The 19,045-nt window shown below is 36.0% G+C and overlaps 1 protein-coding gene across 2 annotated transcripts; it reads left to right on the top strand.

Annotated features, from left to right (window-relative positions):
* Positions 1 to 366: 366 nt before the first annotated feature.
* LOC123316904 (trypsin-1) lies at positions 367 to 12,641 on the top strand. 2 transcript variants are annotated; one of them, XM_044903190.1, is made up of 5 exons: positions 367 to 447; positions 2,588 to 2,768; positions 3,030 to 3,337; positions 10,935 to 11,086; positions 12,430 to 12,641. In XM_044903190.1, exons 1-5 carry the CDS (start codon positions 423 to 425, stop codon positions 12,592 to 12,594), a joined length of 831 nt encoding a protein of 276 aa, XP_044759125.1. In that variant the 5' UTR covers positions 367 to 422; the 3' UTR covers positions 12,595 to 12,641. The 2 variants fall into 2 exon arrangements, with proteins under 2 accessions (XP_044759125.1, XP_044759117.1); XM_044903182.1 differs by lacking the exon at positions 367 to 447 and adding an exon at positions 691 to 1,037.
* The last annotated feature ends 6,404 nt before the right edge of the window (positions 12,642 to 19,045 follow it).

Genomic DNA, 19,045 nt, shown 5'->3' on the forward strand with positions numbered 1-19,045 from the left:
GGTACTTGATGATGGCTGGATACTCCAATTTTTCGATTTTCACAATTTCGGTGTACATCTTCTTTCTTTTAATTTATTGCGTAACTCTGGTTTACTTTTTTGACCTCAAACTTCACACTGACACTTTTAATGAGTTATTGTTCGTTGCTATGGTAAACGCAATATTTTTTTTATGCATGGAACTGGTCTAGGCTAACTAGATATCAATACATCCTCGTACTATCAAACTTTTCATTTATAAATGAAGTTTTCATTCAGCCTCACCGGTATTTTTTCAAATATTGAGAAGCAAATTTTGAGATGCCCATAACGGCGAATTTTAACTACTTAATTGTTAGTACATCCGTGCAAAGTTACGTGAATATCATCCTTTTGGTTTTGATGATATTAACCTTGTTCCATATACTGCATCCCAACCCTGGATGAAGCAGATAATGTACATACTATGTAAGATTTCCTTCATGTTACAAAAATTATCTAATCTTGAATGCTAGTCGCTGGCTGATTCAACAACTATGACCCTAAAAAACGTATCATTGCACACTCTGATGTTTATCTTTATCGGGAATTGATCCAAGTCCCTTTTGTAGTTACTCATTTGGAGCTGTAAATGCCAAACTTCCTTCTAAACCCCTGCCAAACAATTTTCGATAATTGCGTCAATAACACTTTTCGTGCGGCGTCTGAAGATCAAGTTCATTGTCGTACAAATGTAAACACCGGCAATTTTTCGATCAATATCAACAATGAAACAATGGTAGCTCAGCGCTGCAGACAAGGTTGCAACTTAGACCATCAATATTATTTCTATTGGGCGATTAGGGGCCCTTGAAGTAGCTTCCCCCACTCGATCCATAAAAGTCGGAAAAATGTATATAACGGTGATTTGGCGGAAACAGGACTAAGCATTCGGCTTCACACCACCAAAAAGCAATTCAGGTAATTTTTCCAGTGTTGTTATTTGTCGGAATCGAAGATGCAGATTGGACACTGGATTCTGATGCTGAATATTGGAGGGATTTTTGCCTATACTAACTGTGAGTATAACCTATCAGAAACTTGCAAGATAGCGACAAAAAAATAGAATTTCAAATATCCCCAACTTGGATATTCTCATGTTTGAATTTTTTTTTTCGAGATTTTCCACCAATAACGTGCACTCAGATTTTCTTCTTTTATTCGCACATAAGAAACATGTATGAAATATGTATCCTGCAGTGAAAAATGAACTTGAATTGTATGCACGACAAGAAAAACATAAGATGAAAAACAAAAAGGCAGCAAACTCCATTTAATTCAATGTTTTATTATACATATCAGGATTTACAAAATTTAAAATATTTCAATATTGAATTCAAATAATTATACTCCATTCACTTTTATTTTAACACTCGGTTGGCCATTTTTGTGTTTTAAATCAACGCTATGTTGCCCGTTCTACGTAAAAGTTTCTGTTATTATTTATTTTATCACAATGTCGAATCTCTTCCAAAAATGTGCGACCAACATAATTGAAGTTCATAAAAACTGATTGAAGGCGTACCAAATCTCGTTATTTGCATGGAAAATACAAGGGATCAGTATAATATCATAATATGAACTAGCTTGAGGAGAGTTAATGTTCGTTATCTTCTTTGACTAAAGTTTGAATACATTACATCAGTTGTAGATTTCAAAAATATTAACCCGAAGATAAAATGCATATGTTGCAGTGGTTGGGAATGGGTATCTCCCGAAGGAATTAACAGATAATTACAAGAATGTTAAATTCTTCAACAAAAATCATATCTTGCATCAATATAAGTGAAAAGGATTGAAGGAAGTTTCAAGTCAAGATGAACTTTACCTTTGAACAAAAATTTCACATGAATAAACAATTAACAGGACAACTGGCGCGTATTTGTGGCTGTTCATCTTAATGCATTGATATAATAATAATAATTAGGCATTTATTGGTACCTTAAGACATGTATAGGTGTAGAGAACAAGTCAAATGAAAAATAGAAAAATCAATTTTCGCGAACCTATTCTACGATGACAATAATCGAAAATCCTTCAGTAAACTTTTCGCATTAATTCACTCAAACATAAAATTCTCAAATGCCACCACTTTTGTGGTGGTGGCATTTGAAAGGAAATTCTTTGTCATCATCTTCATTCACAATCTTTCTGATTTGTATGATTTTGTCTGATTTTCAATCACTTTCGACACTTTCGTAATAAAAATTGATATTAGTTTTGGCAACGGCGTTATGACATTGACGACATCTAATTTAAATATGTAATATCAACCCAATAAATATAGATTCCGTAGAAATATTTTAACACAAAAAGTATAAAGAACTACAAGGAAACCTATTTATTTTGAATAATCATATCAGTTATTGTTACGAAGTAAAAGAATTCAAATTGATTCTCTCAAAGCAAATGTTTCTATGTTCCTAAACAAAAAATAAAAATTGCTTTTCTCGTGCCATCTTTATGGAGCAGTATCTCCTTGTTTTTGAGGAAAAATCTGGACGTTAAAGACGACGAAAATAGAGAAATATAATTCACATGACACTTTTTTATCGCTGACCCATTTCAGTTGCTGACATCGAGTGTGGCCAACACAAAACAGTCAGAAATGCGAAAATAGTTGGTGGTGAAGACGCAGAAAAAGCGGAGTTTCCTTGGTTGGTCTCTATAACCCGAAGAGGTGGTCACTTCTGTGGAGGTACCTTAATCAGCAACAGATTTGTTTTAACTGCTGGACATTGTCTTTGCACGTAAGTTCATAAGTGAGACTGGAAGGGTAGACATAACTAAATTTATACCAACACTCATTGTTTCCCAAATAATTTATATATTTTAGCTCTCCCTTATCCAAATTGCAGTGAAAATTTCAGGCCAAACCAAGTCTCTAACTTAGAATTACCCATATTTGCCTGTTTGTTGTTGAAGTGTTAACCTCTTCCTTACACAAGGAGTTGTTGTAAACTGCGAAAAATTGGAATTGCAACGCTTTAATCTCATGCTAAACCTCATAGGGGCATTGGTCTTGATCTTCTGAGAGCAACGAGCATCAAAATAACCCTATCCCAGCACGACCTCTCCGAGAAATCCGAAGATGCCTACGAAAGAACCATCAAGAAAGTCACGGTGCATCCGGACTACGCGTGCAATAAACCAAACAACGACATCGCCATTCTGGAGCTTGGTGAGAAACTTGTTTGGTCCGGCAGCGTGTCCCCAGCTTGCCTTCCGGTTTCCAGTAGCGGACTCGAAGATTACACCGTAGATAACTTGCTGGCTACCGTAGCCGGCTGGGGTTGGACCAACGAATTGAGTTCGAAGGGTAAGCAAACTTTTGTCCTTTTTTCTTCAATTCAGGATATCTTTCACTTGTTCTGCATTATACCTGTTGTACATAATAAAATTTTATATAACTTTTGTCTGAGGGCGAGGAGCTTAGCCACACATGCGAAAGGTCAATGTAGTATCCAGTCTAATGTACATTCATCGCCATATATCTCAAAAACTTTTGAACGTAGAAAATAATGCTTCGGACGAAATTTGTAGATATCTCATGCTCTACAACTTTTATAATGAATGTGAAAACGATTTGAAACCCAGGAAAGGAGATAATTAAAAAAAACTGATTTTTGGGACCTTTATTGAAAATTTTTGTTGTTTCGGCTTGCTGAAACTGGCAAATCATATTTTTTCCTTTATTCTTGCAGCATTAGCTTCAAAATAAGAAAAAAGCTACCACGCTCAAGAATGTACGCGTGACGTTTTTTTTGCAAATTTCACATTCGTCACGCTTAAATTGCAGATTATTTAAGAGAATGTGTACTTTTCAGCATGCAATAGCACATATTTCATATTGTTTTTTTCACTATTCTGTCCTAGACACTTCTGGTAGGGGTACTCTAGGAGGGTCCAAGGTATCTTCCCTTATAGTAATCTGACACGCTCGAGTATATCCCGAATTTCCCTCTATGAGTCTCCCACTACACTCCTAGACAAAAAAACCAGACAAACAAAATGTTCAGCGAATTCATTTCAAAATAACTTTTTATAGTGTGCATCGATTTTGATCATTGTGATGTCTGTTTGTAGCCTATTTATTCTAGTTTGTCACCTGATGTTGAGTCTGCAGGAATCTCTGTTGAATTTGATGTTATAAAGGGTAGAAATAAAAGAAAAGTTGCAATTGCCTCTGAATTTCTGGATACCCTGTGGAGTTAATTAGTGACGCAATGATGGCCTTTGAAAGAGTTTTTAAAGCCTGATATTCTCTTAACATTTTCTTTTTCAATTCACGTCAATAGCTCTTTTCTGAAAGGAAATACGATTTTTCAAACGAAAAAGGGGTAAGCTTCCAATACAATGGGGGCTACCGTTTTTTTGCTCACCAGTTGGCGCCTTTGTAGAGTGAGGTCCTGAACATAGACAAACTAATGCAAGATTTGTTTATCTACTATGACGGGGACTTGTCATTTCACAGATCATAATATTGGAGAAATTGAAAATATAAATATTTGGTTACTAATCAATATCTTGTTCGTCATGTGTGTAAGTCCCTTCCTGACAATGATTTGACTTCACTTCTTTTATAGCATTAAACACGTAATATCAATAAAAGTATTATAGATATATGAAGACCACAAACTTAATATTAATCATATAGTTGAGTCTATGATGTGGACCTCACGCTACACTAGCACATCTAGCGGCGAATTCACACGCGGTAGCCCTCATTGGCAATTGCCTGTCGTGGAACGTTTTCCCATTCTTCAAGAAGAGCTGTTCTGAGAGCTGGAATGGTTACCGGTTGACGGTTGCGAATAAGCCTTCGCAACATGTCTCACACATGCTCAATTGGGTTTATATCGCGACTACGTGTAGGCCAGTCCAATAGATGGATGTTCATCTCATGGAGATAATCTGTTACAATTCGCGCTACATGGTAAACAATTTCTAAATGCAGTGCTAAATTCCAGTGACTATAACTGACAAGATTAATCACATATACACTAATCATAACGTAGCAAGGTTACAAGATACCAGTGTTCCTTGATCAAAAAGTAGTTATTGTTCTTAATGTTATAAATGAGGAATTCTCCGCAATTTGGGTTATCACAGCACATGAAACTTTAAATTGAATAATTATTAGTTTTATTCATGAACTTTTCAAATGCACCGCGGAAACTATTCAAAATCATTCTTCAAATAGAGTCATTCGGGGTAACTGAGCGCAGTGGGTAAGTGTGCGCACTGCGTATATCTCGACTATGCAATGTATGAAAGAGGGGTTCATTTAGGTGAAGCAAGGGCGCAGAATCGCCAAATTATTTTTTCATAGGAGTGCGCAGTGCGACGTTTCGTTAACTTTTTATTTGCAATCAATCAAATTCACTAGTTTTCTTATTAATTTTTAGCACCTCTGCAAATTCTGCCAGGTAGAATTTCCGAGTCCGACAGTGTTAAACGATATTTTATTCGATCATGGGCATATTAATCTAAATATATAATAAAAAATTTTAGGTTTTCTTAGCTGCTCAACTCTATAAGAACGTCAATTCGAATTTTGGCTTACTGGGGAAAGTGTGCGCATAGATTCATTATATGGGCATTAGTTCAGTGAGGAATAAATTAAAACATTGCTGATTTTCATGGTTAAGACTCGATCAATATTGTCCTATTGGTTTAGAAAAATATGAAGAGCCACCAACAGGGGAATGTATCAAGTGTTGTGTTCACCATGAATTGTGGCACGAACAATAATGCGCTGCTTGTAAAAAGGCGCTTCTGTATTGACAATAAACAGCATTTCTCTAATATTGTAACATTTTGATGACATTATTTTGTAATTTGTTTTGATTGTGTGGTTCACCAAGCACCGCGTTCACTTACCCCGTGAGGGTGCGCGCACTTACCCGCAAAACGGGGCATGTGAACGCACTCCGACTTTCTCTATTGAATTCTTTTTTGCGGAAAGAAAACGTTTTTGTTTGTTTGCTTTCTGATGTTTTCTTATAGATTAGAAAATTCTCTATCTTATGAATATGTTTAAATTTTCCTAGCTTCAACATTTGAAACAGGGTATGGCTTAAAAGGCAAAAGTGCGCACAGTTGCCCCGAATGACTCTATGAGGTTTCAAAATTTAAATCGCCTCGTTTCTAGTTTACGATTTGACAACAGCGCCTACTAGAAAATAAAAAGAACAATGGCTTGTTTATAAAATAAAAGGTGTTGATTCAGCCGTCATAAGGCTCGTATCCACTGGCGAGCCTCAACAGCAACCGGCCATAAAAATCCCATAAAATGTTGCGCCCTTCCTCGTTCGTCGCAGACTTCATAGTCACTAGTCAGCCATCTTTGTTGTCCTTTATTATCAACGCATATTTCAGGCGCTGTTGCCAACTTGTGCGATAGAAACGAAACGCTTTAAATTTTGAATACCCATTTTTATTTTTCGTTTTCAAGTACTGAATAATTTTTTTTGGGAAAAGAGTTGAAATGGTTATTTCAAAATATGACGTTTCAAAGATATTTCGTAAAAAATACATAATTTTCGTTAGAAGAAGTATTCCCTTGTGCATAGTTTCCTTTGAAAAATCGTTTTTCCTTTCAGGAAAGAGCTATTGACGTGAATTAAACAGGGAAATGTTGAGAGAAGATCAGGCTTCAAAATCTCATTTAAATACCCATCATTGCGTAACTAATTACCTCTACAGGGTGTTCAGAAATTCAGAGGAATTTGCAAATTTTAGTTCTACTCTGTATACCATCTAATTCAATTGAATTCCTGAAGACTACACATTAGAGGATAAACTAAATGAAATAGGCTACAAATAGACAACAAAATCATCAAAATCGATGCACACCTTAAGAAGTTATTTCAAAATGAATTTGGTGAAAAAAATTTCTGTCCAGTTTTTTGCCCAGGAGTGTATAATAAGACTCTAGAAACTCGTGTGCTCCTCCTCTAAGAATTCCTTCCTCGATGAAACCGAAATGTGTGATATACCGTCCCAGGCTAATAGCCGGCAAGAACATATTAAAACGCCATAACTCACGTGGAAGCCCGCTCAATAAAATCACGCAAATTCCAACGGTTCGGCTAATGATCGTCTTCGATCGAAATCGTGTGGTGAATCGCGACCTCTGACCCAGGAAAAACTGTCGGCGGGCATCGAATTACCAGCTTTGCACATTCGGACGTGCGCAAGTAGTGCCCGGTCGAAGTTGGCACAAATGTACAATTTCGCAAAATTGAACGCCACGAGGCGATATATCTTGTTGTGATGAAGCAAAGCTCGATTAATTATCGGCCATTTATTTAAATCGGTCGTAAATTGCACGGAACGAATCGGCGCTATTGGATGAATGTTATCGTACGGATAGTAATCACGAAGAGTGGAGTTATCCTCTGATTATTGGTAATTGAATCTCTTATGGGAGGTATTTCGGGAAGACGAGCTGTTTAAGCAATGCAGCTGCTGCTTCTGGGATCTAGCGACCACAGATTATTCCTGAATATAGTCTGGATTCACTGGTCTGACTTACCTGAAATTCCTTGAAACACAAAAGGGCAAAAAAAGAAAATTCACATGATTCAATTCAAGTTATCACAGTGAGGAAAAACTAGTCTTATGGTCTTGAGATGAGATTTTAAAAGGGGTTGTATTGCACTGCTACCTTAACATTTATTCTGTCGCTGATCAGAGCTGCTTTCGTCGCTATGAAGTGTAACGTGGTTACCTCGGAGAATCTCGAGCGCCAGCTATTCTTTTCCCTAGGAAGAATAGCAAACCTACCAGAGTAGCTGCTAGTCAGAGACAGAGTTCGCTGTTATCTATACTTCATTCAACTTTATTTTAGCAGTCGGTTGGCCATGGAAATTTGACACATTTCACTCTGTATAGTACGAAAATGTGGGGTTATGAAGCTTGTCAAAACATTTTTCGGTTTTAAATCAACGCTATGTTGCCCGTTCTACATAAAAGTTTCTGTTATTACGTATTTTATCACAATGTCGAATCTCTTCGGAAAATATGTGACGAACATAATTGAAGTTTATACAAACTGATTGAAGGCATACCAAATCCAGTTATTTGCATGGAAAATACAAGAGATCAGTATAATATCATAATATGCACTAGCTTGAGGAGATTTAATGTTCGTTATCTTCTTTGGCTTACATCAGTTGTAGATTTCAAAAATATTAACCCGAAGATGAAATGCATATGATGCAGTTGTTGGCAATGGGTATCTCCCGAAGGAATTAACAGATAATTACAAGAATGTTAAATTTTTCAACAAAAATCATCTTGCATCAATATAAGTAAAAGGAGTTGAGGAAGTTTCAAGTTAAGATGCAACTTCACCGTTGAACAAAAATTTCACATGAATAAACAGTAACAGGGCAACTTGCGCATATTTGTGGCTATTCATCTTAATACATTGATGTAATTATAATAATTAGATATTTATTAGTACCTTAAGACATTTACATTGTATAGGACAAGTCAAATGAAAAACAGAAAAATCCATTTTAGGGAACTTATTCTCCGATGACATTTATCGAAAATCCTGTAGTAAACTTTTCGCATTAATTCACTCAAACATAAAATTCCCAAATGCCACCACTTTTTTGGGTCTCCCAATAGAAGGAAATTCTTTGTCATCTTCTTCATTCACAATCTTTCTGATTGTGGAAATATTCAGCTGAAATATAAGTCGTTTAGATTCAGATGAAACATTATATAAATTCTCTTACATTGAATATGTTCGATACCGTCTGACGTATTGTATATTTTAGAATATCAGGGTATAACTATTTGAATGAGCGGACCTGAATTCTAAATAACACTTCCTGAAACACTGAATTTTCGTAATAAAAATTGATATTAGTTGTGGCAACGGCGTTATGACATTAACGACATTTCATGAGTGCCAACCTAACTTCGTTCTAGTTACAAAAACTTGAGAAAATTATTTCATGGCCAACCGACTGCTAAAATAAATTTGAATGAAGTATAGGGTGGTAGCGATAACGAAATAGTCAAAATCAAAGTATGTACCAGTTTATTCACACCTTCGGAAACTGATTATATATAAAACGGAAATATAGGTATGAAATATGAGTGAATCGATCAGCAAACATACATTCTGGAAATTCGATCCGATCACGAGCACTTAATAAAGTTTATACCGGGTACAGTGAAAATCAAAGGTTGTTCAATAAAATGCGCCAACCAGAACTGACGAAATGGATACTAAGTATGACCTGGCGAAGTGAAATGACTTGCTATACGGTATCGGGATGTAATCAATTGTATTTCTCCAATGAAAAGAAACACAACCAGGGCGGATCTATTCGAGACTTTTATTCGCTACCCCAAGGGCTAACGCTCCATGACTGATAGCGAAGAAGAGGTCTATTTTGAGCGCAACTACGGGATTTCGCTGACGACGAGAGGTACCTCTTATTCTCTACCCCAAGGGCTTACGCACCATGACTGATAGAAAAGAAGAGGTTTCGATTTCAACATTTATGGCGCGGAACGCGAACAGGGGGTTGACGGGACTTTCTCTTCACTACCCCAAGGGCTTACGCACCATGACTGATAGCGAAGGGAAAAGTCAGACTCGCGAAACAGGGTAAAGTACGGCAAAAGATAACAGAAAGCGATACAGTACAGCAGTGTCAAAGAAGTAACTGGTGTAGGTCTAATGAAGAAACTGAATGGTAAAGACGGGGAACTACCTCCTTTATTTCAGGCACTCACGGAAAACAAACGAAAACTAAAAATTAATTCCTAAGAGCACTAACTTCGTAATACAAAATTTATTATAAATTCGCTGAACGGCTTGTCGTGCACACAATTAAAGTCGAATCGCAGAGAAAAGAGAGTACAGAGCCTAAAAGTGACAAAAGAGACTAAGGAGTAAAAGAATCAAGTTCAAAATTCACCGTCGCGAGGGAAAAACTGCTTTTATAGGCAAATCCCCCCACACGTTAAAAATCTGAAAATTCCTGAATGCGACAACAATGAAAAACGTCGTCAGCTCCGGTTTATCGCATGTCAACATCAGAAAAACGTCAAAATCTTCAACGGCATGCAAGAAAAACAACGTTAAACACTCAAATTTTTCTCAGAAAACTGGAGATCATTACAGAAGTCTACAACAGGCCTTCCAGTACCAGTGTTCTGAAAAGATTTTTCTGCGTTGGCTAGCAATGGCATTCTGTCACTAGTTAAACACTCCAATTTTTCTCAGAAAACTGGAGATCATTACAGAAGTCGACAACAGGCCTTCCAGTACCAGTGTTTTGAAAAGATTGTTCTGCGTTGGCTAGCAATGGCATTCTGTCACTAGTTCATCTGGTGTTTCAGCCACCTCCTCACAAATCCAGCAGTCCTCAATTTCTGCTTGACTTATCCTTTTTTGTGGCTTTCTGAAGTCACAATATCTTGTCAGGACTCCAGTAGGATTGTTTCTAAGGAAGTTTTGGAGTTTTCCAGTCCCAGAAGATTCCTTCAGAATAATTTTCTTTCAGTTTGTACTTTCTCCTGAAACTCTCTCTTGCTGGAACATTTTTCTGTACCATTGGATTGTCTGTGGCAATGAAAGAAGTTTGGGAAGACATGCTAAACAGACCTTCCTTGGTTGGAAATTTGCTTAATATCCTCGCCCAATTCTTTGAGTTATAGCTTCGGCACTGCCATAACATCTTAAAATCGATGACATAGGAGTTTGCTGCTTTCAGTCTGACTTACAGAATGTGTAGCTGTATTACATTTCTGATAGTTTCTTTTTAAGTCTATTGCCACACAAGACAAGAATGAACTACGAATTTCACAGGAAAGAAGTATGAGAGTGAAAAATGCTCTGTGTTTTGCTCGTAAACTTTCCCTAAGTTTCTTTTTTTTTCTAGGAGGACGAGCCAAAGTTCTGCAAAAGGCTAGAGTGAATGTTATTGAGAACAAACAGTGCCAAGCGTGGTACAAGTCCCAGGGGAAAAAGACAAAAATCCAGTTGACCCAAATCTGTGCCGGACATGAACAAGGTGGCATTGACGCTTGCTGGGTAAAACAATTACATTTCTTTTTCAACATTGATCGTAAACAATTTAATTCGCAATTTACAGAGATATTGAAGGCATCTTTGCAATTCTCGGTATCAGTAACTCTCTTTCGATCTCATAGTCTTCGTGAAATCGATGGATAAATCAAACGAAACGGAAATATGTACCTTCAACAGTCCAAAGGATGCCTTTATTATATACAGGGTGAGTCTTTGACTTTGACTCGTACAAATATTTGAACAGTAGAATCTTGAGGTCAAAAGAAACACTTTTTTTTCCTTACTATTTTTTCCGAATCGGCTAGGTTTAAAAGATACAGGCTGTTGAAAAACCATGAAAAAATGTTATTTTTAGTTCTCCCACAAACTGTTTTATCGAAAGAAATGAATTTCGGAATATAGTTTTTCCTTTATTTGATTAATCCTTTACCTACGAACACAAGATATCACTCAAGTCTTCCAGTTTTCTCATTATGACCATTACATTCCATAAAAATACCAAAAATTCAAAGAACCCAAATCAAGAAACAAAGTTGAACGCTATCTAATGAATATTTCAAGGTATTATAAAATAAAAATATTCTTCATATCTTCTCGTATAATGCACCGTTTTCTAGTAATTTGATTTCAAAAATGAAATCTGTGATATTTGGAAAATTGGGTACTTTGGCTGAATGCAACTCTGTTTGAAAGATCCACAGATATGTAGTGGCATAGATTCAGCTTGTAATTCTGAAGAGAATTTTGTATCTCCAGGTATGGCTCATTATGAAAACCTAAAGCTGTAGGTATCATTTTATCAGGGCCAAATCGTAAAAAAAAATTGTATATCTCCTATAGGAAAAAAGTGTTTCTTTTGACCTAAACAATCTACTGTTAAAACATATGTACGAGTCAAAGACTCACCGTGTATTTTCATTTAGAATCATTGCAACTCGTTTCTATCGATGAAGAACAATTGGAAATAGTGAAAGCAAATTACTTTTTGCTTCATTCTCATAAATGAGGGTTTCTGTCGGCTCACATATATGATATTTTTGTCATTATTTCTGTCTGAAGGTATCTATCGCCAAAATATGAGAGATTTCGCATATCAGAAAATTCCTGTGTACCAAATCCAGTGATTTTCGTATGACTTTTCTTCTCTACTTCGTTGAAAACTATTGATTAACTGTTTGACTTCTGGCTTATGGATTGGTGTATTTCTGGTAGAGCTCGCTATTGAAATTGGAAGGAAATTCTCTCCTAGAAGGAGTCAACTATATATTGTTTATGATAGTTATGTTATGTCAGAAACATTATCATAATTCTTTGAACTTATTATGTATTTTCATTCTGTGCTTTAGGCTGACAGTGGTGGTCCCCTCATGGTTGGTTCTGGCAGTCCCAACCAGATGGTTGTGGTAGGAGTGGTATCAACCGGAATCGGCTGTGCTAGACCATTCCTTCCGGGACTGTACACCAGAGTTTCCGAGTACATACCCTGGATCAAGAAAGTGATAAATTATTGAAGGAATCGAGACTGAAGAAAAAATTTTATTGTGATTGAGACAAGTTTGCTGTGATTTTGATTTTATATGGATCATTTTCGATCCATCGAATTTTATGTATTGTATCAATATTCAACTAATTAATTAAATGAATACTAGATAATTTTAACTGGAGTTTCTTTGTGACTTCCATCCAAAATAATATTTCGAATAGCTACCCTGAAAAATGTATATCAGAAAAAGAGACAATTCCAATTTGACGCAAACGTAGCCTTGTGAAAATTGAATATTTGGTATTTAACTGAAGAACCATTTGAAGGTGATCGACGTCATCTTCTATATCGAAAGAACTCTTTCATTTCATTATGAAATCCGCCCCAAAATTCCTGAAGCCGATCTAACTTTCTAGGGTGACATTTAACAGCGATAACAAGAACAAATTCAATGCATTTAGGTGACATGGGACACGCAGCACATCGAAGTGCTCCTCGGAGACCCGTAAAGGATTCTCGAACCCACAAACTAAGCGTCGATTGCCCATTTCACTTATGGTACAATTAATTGGCCAGTTATGTAAGCCAGTCGCATCGGTAGCGTCCTACAATCGGAGCCGAAGTCGTTCTTCAAACAATCGACAAGTGCGCGATCATTATCTCGTTTTCGTGGAGAATGCTGCGAGATGAGGTGGAACTTGTCCCACAATTTGAATTCAGAAACTCAAGTTATTCTCGCCAGATTAACGATTACACTTTGTTCAACGGAATGGGAGTTGTGTCTCTCTGATGAGGTCCAAGAAGACCGAAACCGTGGTCGCTGGTCAACATCTACATATCATCGATGATATATGAAATATTGATATCTATATAGGCGGTTGTTATGCATCTGTTTTAATTCTAGTTTCAGATTATGGACTCACACATTTACTACTTCCAAAATCCGTTCAAAAAACTTACGACCAGGGAGAACCTCGAGCTTGAGACTTTCGTATTATAAAGGAGACACTAGGCACTGAAGCAAAAAAAGACTACTAGGGGAGACTGGGGATGGTTGATACGTTTTTTGGAATTTTAATTTTGGAAACTGAATTATATGAAAAAACAGGATATTTCTTATATTATATAATTCTTCAATTAATCGTTCAACAAAATAAATATAGAAGTCTCAAAACATAAACACCTTATTCTGTACAGAACGTTGAACACAAACACATGCAAACTGTCTCAAGCCTCCCCACATATGGGAGGATTGGTACGATGTACTGGGATGTATGAGACGTAAATTGAAAATATAAGTTCCATTGGTTTCACTTGCAAATGTCACATATAAACATTTTTGTGCCTTTTCTAACACCGGCAAATTCTTCATCGCGCCATTGCGAGCACACCTGACACGTGATCTAGAATTCGTTTGATCTAGAGGATGAAAATGAACCATTGCAATATATATATAGGCTACATCTTCGCCTTCTCAGTCATATTCTTCAACCGTGTCATCCTCATTGTCCTAAACACCCTGGTCTACATACTCTTTCTTTCGTATACCTCTTTTGTTTGATTTTCTTGGTTCTTGTTCTGCCTCGGCTATGTATGCTGCTGGATGTACTAGGATTTTTCAGCTCAGTAGGTAGGTCAGCAATGATACTGGCTTGCTTTGGACCCATAGGTGTAGAAAAATCAGGAAATGGTCGGTTAGTCATTTCCGCACAAGAAAAGTCGGCCTCGTTAAATACATGGGGATTGTACGGATAAATTCCAGTTGTTAAAAATCCCCTTGATATGTTGAATGGTAAAAACGCCTTCATGTAGGCCTATCCAACTAGCTACGGAATATTTTTTGAAGATGATACATGTATCAAGCCTCCCCACGAGAAATGTCTCAAACCTCCCTGAAAGCAATTTTTAAAGTGATTTATGTTTTCATCTTATACTCATATATTTTGAAAACCGAATTAAACTGTAAATTGAGTAGTTTTATGCATATTTCCCAGTGAAATGTTTGTTTATGCTGAAGAATTAATGCATGATCATAAAACCCTTAGGTAACTTGAGTAAAAACTTACAATTTCTCACCTCAAAACACTCTTTGTTGAATATTTCACAAACAAACTACTGTAAGCCTTACAGATTAACGTTACGCAATGCCCTCTGCCAAAGAATAGTGTTCACTAGTATAATACTCTTGAAAACGGCTACAGACCGCAGATATAAGCTTGTATCAAGCCTCCCCATGTATCAATGCTCCCTAGTCTCCCCTACTTGTAAAACAGAATCAGCCATTCATTTTATTCCCAGGCCAAGTTTTCTTCACTCTACTTGCCTTTTGCAAGATGGCGACGGAATGGTGGGGAGTTGAGGAGTAAAATTCAGTGTAAAGCTTTCCTTAGGGAACCCTCTCTTCAGCAGTCAAAGTTCCATGAAAATCTGATGGGCTAATCCAGAGATTAACCTGGACAAATAGACAAAAAATTTAAAAAGAGTTGATTAAGTTAGGTTAGTTTCACAAAGTTTGATCGGGGAATCAACGCTTGATTGATGGATAAAAGTGAATTTGTTTTCAATCCATAATTCAGTCATGAGAATTCAGAACATCATTCTCTCGTCTAATCATGATGTATGTCCATTCAATGATTCTCAATTGCTACTTCTTCAGTATATTCAGAAATGAAAGGGTTTCAGTGATTTCGTTTTGTTAATCGAATGACTTTCAAACCGTTGATCGGGCGATTGAAGTTTTGTGAAATTTTTTATATTATATGAGCTTTTACATCCCAACAAATACACTCATAGCCAGTCTCAAAATCGATTTTTGTTCTTTCAGTACAACTGAAAAGAGAAAGTGAGGAAGCTTTAAAATTTTAATTACTCTAATATTCATTATGAAATTAGCTCTGTGACTATATTTATTGGAATAGTTAAGCTCGAATAGCTGCTGAATTGTACCTTAATACTAATATTTAAGTATCCATATTACACATTATCGTGCATGATTGGGGATTAGAATTTGCATAACTCATAACTAATTGAGTTGAACTCATGTATTACAACGTTAAATATAATTGTGGCTCAGCAGAAAAGTCTCACAGTTTGAAATAAAACGTTAAATCGTAAATTTCATGACTCGATTATAATAGAGAAAAACGATATCATTTGAATTTAAATCATTGCAGTCGCTCGCAGTGAAAAACCGTTCATAATTCACATGCTGGGATGATCGGACAGGTACAACATGAAAATACAATCGTATAGAACACCCAGATGACATTAGAGGTCGGAGATCCAACAGATTCCAATTGTAATCAGGATCAGGTGGATCCGATATGTGCGTTCATTGAAAATGAAAATATTCGAGGTCGTTTTATGTATAAGGATGTTCTCAGACAGAATGTGCCTTATATTCATTCAGAAAACGAAAGTATGTACCGTATTATTCGCTGGTTTACCAGTAGGTATGGAAACTATGGCAAATTTTCATGGAGATACATCCTAGGTTTTTTCGAAACAATGAATCAAGATCAAATCGGACATAATTAGTTGTTCTAAGGAAGCATGCATAGACATATATGCTACCTATTATTTCAATTATCCATACATGCCTACGGATGATTTGTTATAGATAAGAGAAAGAAAAACTTACAGGGTTTTGTGGAACCTGCAAAACAAACAATTTTTCAAGGAAGGGGAAACGACTGTTTGTTATCTGTATTATCGAATGAAAGTCTAGCCAATGAAGCCAGGTCGTAATAGATATTATTTCTAAGTATTCAATAAATTAATTATTACAATATTCAATGAAATTATAACCACTTGTGCAAGAGTCCATTACGAGCCATTCTTCGAAAGAATATGGTAATATTTCCACATTTATCTCATGAAATTGTCCTGACCGATCTTGGCTTGAATATTCACTTGGTGGTAGTATTTTCATTCTCTCTGAAAAGTGTTCGTCAACTAATTGTTAAATTTAATGAACACCTATAACTATTTTTGACAGTCTGAAAATCTGTGGGTATTCTATTACTGTCCTAGGATATGGAGTCATAGAAATTGTTTTGTAGATTTGAGAAAATCAAACAGTAATGATTTAATGGAGAACTGCACTCGAGAGAGCTTTTTGGAAAATGACACTTTTCAAGAATTCTGACGTTTTACTTTTCGTAACTCTACTCCATTCCCTTTTATTTTAGCAGTCGCATGGAAATTTGACACATTTCACTCTGTATAGTACGAAAATGTGGGGTTATGACGCTTGTCAAAACATTTTTGGGTTTCAAATCAACGCTATGTTGCCCGTTCTACATAAAAGTTTCTGTTATTACGTATTTTATCACAATGTCGTATCTCTTCGGAAATTTTGTGACGTACATAATTGAAGTTTATACAAACTGATTGAAGGCATACTAAATCCAGTTATTGGCACTGAAAATACGAGAGATCAATATAATATGATAATATGCACTAGCTTGAGGAGAGTTAATGTTCGTTATCTTCTTTGACTAGAGTTTGAATACATTACATCAGTTGTAGATTTCAAAAATATTAACCCGAAAATGAAATGTATATGATGCAGTGGTTGGGAATGGGTATCTCCCGAAGGAATTAATAGATAGTTACATGAATGTTAAATTCGTCAACAAAAATCATCTTGCATCAATATAAGTGAAAGGAATTAAAGGAAGTTTCAAGTCAAGATGAACTTCACCTTTGAACAAAAATTTCACATGAATGAACAATTAACAGGACAACTGGCGCGTATTTCTGGCCGTTCATCTTAATACATTGATATATTAATGATAATTAGGTATTTATTGGTACCTTAAGACATTTACAATAGGACAAGTCAAATGAAAAAGAGAAAAATCAATTTTCGGGAACTTATTCTATGATGACATTCATCGAAAATCCTGTAGTAAACTTTTCGCAAACATAAAATTCTCAAATGCCACAAATTTTTTGGTCCCCCAATAGAAGGAAATTGTTTGTCATCCTCTTCATTCACAATCTTTCTGATTGTGGAAATATTCAGCTGAAATATAAGTCGTTTAGATTCAGATGGAACATTATATAAATTCTCTTACATTGAATATGTTCGCTACCTGACGTATTGTGGATTTTAGAATATCATGGTATAACCATTTGAATGAGCGGACCTGAATTCTAAATAGCACTTCCTGAAACCCTGTCTTTCGGCATTTTCGTAATAAAAATTGATATTAGTTGTGGCAACGGCGTTATGACATTAACGACATTTCATAAGTGCCAAGCTTACTCCTTTTTAGTTAAAAAAACTTGAGAAAATTATTTCATGGCCAACCGACTGCTAAAATAATTTTGAATGGAGTATAGTTGAATGGTTGATCATTCACAATACATGACCTATTTGTCTTCAACAACAGAAACTATGCACATATGTGCATGGGTCATCTTTGGTATATACCAAAGAGAAATATACTGCATACTCTTGCGAGAGATCATTCCCATAACGAATCTTCCATCGAAATTCCCAAATATTTATTAATTTCGATGCAAACATACATAACAGAACCATTAAATAGAAATAAAATTACAGAATCGATCAGAGATACTCATATCGATATATTGAAAACGGAGAAATTCTAATTTCATTTCAATATAGCTCTTATTATTCCATTTGAATGAGCGGACCTGAATTCTAAATAGCACTTCCTGAAACCCTATCTCTTTTTTCAATCTCTTTCGGCATTTTCGTAATAAAATGACATTAACGACATTTCATGAGTGGTAACCTTACTCCGTTCTAGTTACAAAAACTTGAGGAAATTATTTCATGGCCAACCGACTACCAAAATAAATGCGAATGGAATATAGTTAGTAGAGACCATAAATGAATGTCCAACATAAATATTAGTTGATGATAAGATAGAATTACATATTACTCACAGTGCTCTTCGTCAAGGATCTCTTTTGGTCTATTGCCGAGGAGAAACTAAGAACTTTTTCCAATGGTCATTTCAGTGGGAAATGTAAGAAAACGGAGTACCAATCAAGCAAACAAATTAAGTGAAATAGGACATACTTCACCTACAAAACTCTACCCAATCACTATCATTCATTGTATCCTCGACAGAAAATATAATTACGCAACTCGTAAATTTTCTACCAGTCGAAATTTCAGCAATTCCACATTCGTTATAAGTGAAGGCACTCACTCCTGGGCAGACGCTCAAAACAAAGCGAAATTATTCAATCAGATTGAGGATATGTAAATCCGAGGCAATCCGCCATAACTGACAACCTGAGGTATATCTTTTACTCCGGCATACAATCTGAACTAATGGCCGACCTGAGGGTGAATTATAATTGGAGACGTTTAGATGGAGATCTCGATAATTTGGAATGGTTGCGACTGTGATCCAGTTGCAACAACGCGAGATTGCCTCATCTGCATATATCTCTCTTTTATGCCACGCTCGAGGAGTCCTTTTGAAATTTGCGAC

The sequence above is a fragment of the Coccinella septempunctata genome, chromosome 1, assembly GCF_907165205.1.
Source record: "Coccinella septempunctata chromosome 1, icCocSept1.1, whole genome shotgun sequence".
Lineage (NCBI taxonomy): Eukaryota > Metazoa > Arthropoda > Insecta > Coleoptera > Coccinellidae > Coccinella > Coccinella septempunctata.